This window comes from Mus caroli, chromosome 7, assembly GCF_900094665.2.
Source record: "Mus caroli chromosome 7, CAROLI_EIJ_v1.1, whole genome shotgun sequence".
Lineage (NCBI taxonomy): Eukaryota > Metazoa > Chordata > Mammalia > Rodentia > Muridae > Mus > Mus caroli.
The window spans coordinates 87,268,613-87,275,755 of NC_034576.1; the positions used below are offsets into that span (position 1 = coordinate 87,268,613).

The window sequence follows — 7,143 nt, forward strand, 5'->3', positions numbered from 1 at the left end:
AATGCCAGGGCCAAAAGAATGGGAATGGGTGGGTAGGGAAGTGGGGGGCGCTATGGGGGACTTTTGGGATAGCATTGGAAATGTAATTGAGGAAAATATATAATAAAAAATATTAAAAATTTAAAAAAACTATGAGAGGAATCTCCATCCCTCACCTAAAGCTATACTGTAGAGGAACAGTGACAAATACTGAATGTTATTGGTATAGAAACAGACATGCTGATGGATGGAATTGAATTAAGACCTAGAACTAAACCCACGCATATATGGAGAATTGATTTTTGATAAAGAAGCCAAAACCACATAAAAGAAAAATAAAATATTCAACAAATGGTGCTGGACTAACTGGATATCTACATGTAGAAGAATGAAAATAGATCCATACCTATCACTCTGCACAAAACTCAAGTCCAAGTGGATCAAGAACCTCAACATAAAGCTAGATACACTAAATATCACAGAATAGAATGCATCTGTACAGGGAACAAGTTCCTGAACTTAACACCAATGACTCAGGCTTTAAGATTAACAGTTGATGAATGGAACTTCATGGAACTGCAAATTTTTTTGTTTTGTTTTTTTTTGTTTTTGTTTTTGCTTTTAAAGGAAAATGATACTGTCAATAGAAAAAAAGGCAGCCCACAGATTGGAAAAGGATCTTCACCAACTCTACATCTGACAGAGCGCGAACAACAAAAATTTACAAACAACTCAAGAAATTCGACACAGACAACCCAAATAACTCAATTATAAACAGTACAGAAATTAACAGAGAATTCTCAAGAGAGGATTCTCAAATGGCTGAGAAGTACTTAAAGAAATGTTCAAGATCCTTACTCATCAGGGAAACGCAAGTCAAAACAACTCTGAGGTTCAATCTTACACCTATCAGAATGGCTAAGATAAAACACTCAAAGAGATAACACATGTTGGTAAGGATGTGGAACAAGGGGAACAATCCTCCATTGCTTGTAGGACTGAAAACTTCTGCAACCAATTTGGGAATCAATTTGGCATTTTCTCAGAAAACTGGGAATAGTTTTACCTCAAGACCGAGCTCACCACTCCTGGGAATATGCCTAGCAGATACTCCAACATCTCACATAGACATTTGCTCAACTGTGTTCATAGCAGCTTTATACATAATAGCCAGAAAGTCAAAGCAACCTAGATGTTACTCAATTGAAGAATGAATGTAAAAAAAAAAAAAAAACAGTATTCTGAACCATGAAATGGTTCAGCAATTAAAAATAAGGCCATCATGAATTTTGCAGGCAAATAGATCGAACTTGAGACTATCACCCTGAGTGAGGTAACCGAGTCCCAAAAGGACATCTATGGTATGTACTAACTTATAAGTGGATAATAGCCGTAAAATACACATACCAGGTTACATGGTATTCACAGATCCAGAGAAGCTAAACCAGAAGGAATTACCAAGTCAGGAAGCTTAAATATCACTTATGAGGGGGAAATAAATAGTCATTAGAGGCAAGTAGTGTGAGGTGATTGGGAGGGAATTGGGTTGGGGAGGGCAATGGGGTATTCAGGATCTGGTGTTGAGCAGGACAGGATAGATTGCTAGATGACCATGAAAATGAATGAAAATCTGCAGTTGACAAGGGTGAAGATGTAGGGGCCATCTCCAGAATGAGACAGAGACCTGGCATAAGAGAGGTGCTCAAGAATCAATGGAGGTGACCTGAACTGTAACTCACTACACTGGTGATATGTAACCTGATGAGGCCACCCTCCATATCCAGACAGGAAACCAAGTGAAGGGATAGAGACCATAACCCCCTCACAAAACTTTCAACTCATATTTCATTCTGTCTACAAGTAATGCAGGTATGCAGAAGAGAGCAGAGCCTGAGGAAATGGCCATCCATTAACCGACTCAAATTGATATCCATTCTATGGGCAAATACCAATCCCTAACATTACTAATGATATACTCTCTTATGCTTTCAAACATGAGTATGTTGCTCTATGAGGGGCTCCACACAGCATCTGATTCAGACAGTTACAGACACCCACATCCAGATAGTGGATGTACTTGTAGACTCTTATGGAAAAATAGGAGGAAGGATTTCAGGTCTTGAAGGGGATAGGGACTTTACAGGAAGACCAACAGAGTCAGCTTGGACACTTGGAGATCACGGAGTATGAACCAGCAACCAAAGAACATACAAGTGCTGGACCTAGGCCTCCCTGCTTGTATGTAGCAGATGGGCAACTTGACCTTTATGTGGGTCCTGAACAACTAGAACATGGGTTATCCCCAAAGTTGTTTTCTGTACTTTGAATATGTTCTACTAGTCAAACTTTCTTGTTTGATGTCAGTGGGAGAGTAAGCACCTAGGATTGCAAAGACTTGAAGTGATAGGGTGGGGGGAATACCCAGGGATACCTCCTCTTGCTTGGAGGAGAAGGGAAGGGGAATTCAGGAAGGATTGTGGAAGGGGGTGACAGGAAGTGGTGCAGTAATCTGGATGTAATGTGAACAAGCAAAAAAAAAATCATAAAATGAATACAGTTAAAAAGTTTCATATTCAAATGAGTTTGTGTCTATGTTCACAGCAGTTCTCTCATGTTGATGGCACATAGTTTTCATAAGATATCTTGTGTGCTAATGAATAAGTATAGTGACATTTTGCTGTATAATGAAAAGAGATTAATTTCAGAACATGTGATGTGTTCAATGAAGGATTTTTTGTAATCACAAATTGTAGTTTCCTATCACCAATGTATTCCTTACTTTAGCAATATGATTATTATAAAACTGTCTTTTTTACCATAGTCAAGTTCAAACTTCTACATCAGGGAAAGTCATTGTTATTTACAGAAGACACTCTTGAAAATCACAAAATAAATATCTTATTACATAATTACTATTGGCCAAGTTTATTCCAGGCGGGCCATGTCCATGGGCTATTACAAGGAATGAAAATGACACTCATATAACATAGAATTATATTAAAACCTATATCAAATTATTTTGTTTTGTGTCCCTATTCCTAACTTGATAGTAATGTAGTTATTCTCTCCAGAGTTCTTATTATCCTGCTTCCCTAAGGATAGAATGGGAATATATAAGTTATGGACTAACCCCTGGTGTGAGTCCTAAGAACATGTGTTAATATAGTTTTTACCTACTGATGTAATTTGTTGTTGGATCATCTACTTTATCTTTCTCAACTATTTATTGGTAACATAATCTATTTTAAGTATAATTTAAATGCAATATTTTATTGCTATTGATAAATATGCTAACAAATTACAGTTCATTAAGTGCTATAATTTAAGCTATATATAGGGTCTATATATTCTAAATTGTATCTGTTATATTTTCCTATGTGACAGAAACTTGAATATTCCAAAGAGAGAATATTTTCCTGTATAGTATTTTTAGAATTTGTCATATGCACAGTTTACATTAGAAATGGTAAGGAAGTCTGGATTGTAGGCATTTTAAATAGAAATGTAATTAATATAATATATGTTTGAAATGTAATTAATATAATATGCTTTCCATATATTGTAATTAATTTCCATCTATATTTATATTTTTTAGGTACATTAACTAATCATTCAATACACTTGGAGAGATTGAATGTAATAAAGCTTCCCTAAATCTCTAGTTAGGAAACTTGATCCTTCCATAAGATTCTGAACTTGTTTCTGAGAAGTAAGTAATTGATAAAAATATTCTCTTTTAATTGCATCACAAATTGTTAATAAGTTTTGTTAATACTAGAATGTAAAGGTTGATAAATATATGAAATCTTTACATGTGAGCAAATGATAATGTTCTGTGTATCAAGGATCACTAGTTTCATGGAATAACTCAAACAATTAATGTATAAAATTAAGAAAAATGTGTAATTAAGTCTTGTTGTGTATATATTGATTATATAATCTGAAGATTAGGATAGGTTTATTTAATCAGAATATTCTAAAATATATTTCTTTTAATTCTTGTTTGAAAGAGCCAAATTTGTGTGAGGAAAGAGTGAGTTATTGTACAAGTAAACATTTGTTGCTTGAAGATATTGCTATTGCAATAAAAGTGCCATATTTTATTTGCACATTTTTATTTATAAAGATTAATACATAGGGTAAAATTTAAGAGCTCCATAGGGTTGTGAAAATTAGAGACACTAATAATTGATACGATTTAATTTTTGTTTCATTGTTATTCATCCAAGAGAATCCTTCATTAACTTTATAATGACATACATATGTTTGTGGTGATTGTAATAATTTTCATATTTTTAGATATGAAAAGACTAGCAATAGAAGTTTATTTATTCTGAAGTTACAAATCTGTTGTTGCTTGAGGAATGAAGAGGACCACATTGCAGTGCTTTCTCTTTTTCTTTTATTTTGAAACAGGGTTTTGCTTTGTAGTTCAGGTTGGCCTCAAATTTACAATTCCATGGTCTTAGCCTCCTAAATGTAGATATTTACTATATGGGGGAAAAGATAAAAAAATTTTACATTTTGGGGACAAAACCATTATACATAATTCATACTATATTTCTGTGGATTTTAACTTACTGAAGAAAGTATACATTAGAATGTTAATTTTCATTTATTTTCTAATAAGCTTGTACTACCAATTGTCTAATATGTGGTACTATAAAAATTTGTTTTCAAAACCACCAAACACAATATTAAGTTTTACAACTTTGATTAACTTCTTCTGAACAATTTAGTTAACATAATTATTATACATACATTAATGAAAATGCTATTGTTTATATCTTAAAGTTATGGTATCAAAGTAATAGGACAGTTTCTGCACTTAGTTCTTCCAAGTAAAATATATGTTGAAGAAGTCATAGGTCATTCATACACTCATGATTTCATTGGTGAAATGATTTCGTATAATTTTGATAATTTTTAGTATTAAAGTCTTATCTACTATTGAATATACTTGTATATATAATATGATTATATAGTAGAATATGTGAAGTAAGCAATTGTGTAATACAGTAATTCTACCTTAATTTAGACTGAAGTGTCTAGTGTCATACACATTAAAATAAGGCATAAATGGGTAAAACAAATGTTTAAGATAACGTGAAAATTACATCAGTTTTTAATGAATTATGAAGTTAAAAATCAAGGATTCTATATGATGAATAAAGTCATGAATTTTCAAGATCTGTTTCGTTACTCAGTGAATTACCTCCAGAGATGGAATGGGGATTTTGTATATTCAGTAATAGTATAAATACACAGAAGTTTTAGAATGTCTAAAAGGTAAATCCACATAATGGACACCAAGGTAATTTAAAAAATTTTGAGTATGTACTTTACAAACCTGCAATCTATCAAACTGGAAAATCTAAAAGAAAAGAATAATTTTCTTGATAGGCACCACCTACTAAAAGTTTAAGCAAGATCAGGTATACAATTTAAAATAGACTTATAACTCCTAGTAAATTAAAAGCAATCATTAAATTTTCCCTAACAATAAACAACAACAATGAAAATGCCTTGGGCCAGAAGATTTTAGTAAAGAATTCTCCCAGACATTTAGAGAAGATTTAATGCCAATACCTCTGAAATTATTCTACAAAATAGAAACAGGAGTAACATTGCCCAATTCATGCTATGAGGCCCCTTAAACCACTTGAGGATTCAACAAAGAGAATTACAGACCAATATCTCTTAAAAGTATAGGCACAAAAATACTCAATGATATACATGCAAATAGAATCGAAAACATAAAAAAGATCATGATCCACTCTGATGCAATAATAATAATAATTAAGATAGAGGTAACACATACCACCTTCAACCATGTTCTGATATATTCCCAGTTTCTCACAAGCAGGATCCCTGCTTTATCATTCTAATCTGTATTCTGTGCTCTCATTTCCATTAGAAACATCCTGTGGATAAAGGAGATGGACATCTACAATCTTACCACAGTGACTCAGTTCATCCTCATAGGGCTCTCTGATCTCCCTGAAGTGCGCTATCCACTCTTTGCGGCCTTCATCATCATCTATCAGATCACTTTACTGGGAAATGGGCTCATTCTCTTGGCCATTGTGACTGAGAAAAAGCTTCAAACTCCCATGTATTACCTGTTGGCAAATCTGTCCTTACTGGACATATTCTGCCCATCAGCGACTGTCCCCAAGATGCTTAAGAATCTCTTGACTGAGGATCACAGCATTTCCTTTGTTGGGTGTGCTTTACAGCTCTATTTCCTGGTGGCCCTAGCTGGGACTGAAGTCTTCTTGCTGGCTGTGATGGCTTATGACCGCTATGTGGCCATATGCTTTCCTCTACGTTACTCCCTCATCATGACCAAGGTTCGCTGTGTGCAGCTGTTGTTTGGGACTTGGGCAGCTGGATTTCTGAACTCATTTGTCCACACAATGTCCACCTTTAGCCTGTCTTTCTGCAATTCTAATAGAGTTAACCAGTACTATTGTGATATTCCACCTGTGGTGGCCCTGTCATGCTCATCTACCTATATGGCAGAAATGCTTCTTTTAGTGATAGCAAGTATCTTTGGGGTTGGTGCTTTTCTGATCACTTTGATCTCCTACATATACATTGTCTCAACCATCCTAAAGATCCAGTCAACAGAAGGAAAGCGCAAAGCTTTCTCCACATGTGCTTCCCATCTTCTTGTAGTCTTCTTGTTCTATGGTACAACTATATTTACCTATATGCGCCCAACCTCCACTCAATACTCTCCTGGAAGAGACAGACTCATCTCAATGTTGTATGGGGTCATTACTCCCATGTTAAACCCCATTATCTACAGCCTGAGAAACACAGAAGTCAAAGGAGCACTCAGAAAAGTTTTACATTTTCGGATATGTTCACAGACAGTATGATGTAAGACTTCTCAAGTTAAGATATATTTCTTGTTGATCCAAGACAGATGGATTTGTTTCTTGATTCATGCAATTGATCTTTGTCTTTTGATTAGTAAATTGAGGTCATTTGTGTTTAAAGTTATTATTGAAATGTGTGTGTTGACTGTAATCATTCTGTTGTTGATTTTTGGTTGTTGTTTGTGTTATCATCTGTGTATCCACATTTTTTGTGTGCTCTTCTAATTTGATTTGTTTTATTTTAAAAACAATTTCCACATTACATACTAATTTTATC

General features: G+C 34.2%; 1 protein-coding gene across 1 annotated transcript; it reads left to right on the forward strand.

The window, feature by feature from the left end:
• The first annotated feature begins 3,134 nt into the window (after nt 1–3,134).
• Nucleotides 3,135–6,866, forward strand: LOC110299446 (olfactory receptor 5V1-like). Its single transcript, XM_021169135.1, has 3 exons — nt 3,135–3,208; nt 3,575–3,688; nt 5,897–6,866. The coding sequence occupies exon 3, from the start codon at nt 5,919–5,921 to the stop codon at nt 6,864–6,866; it is 948 nt and encodes a 315-aa protein (XP_021024794.1). The 5' UTR covers nt 3,135–3,208; nt 3,575–3,688; nt 5,897–5,918.
• The last annotated feature ends 277 nt before the right edge of the window (nt 6,867–7,143 follow it).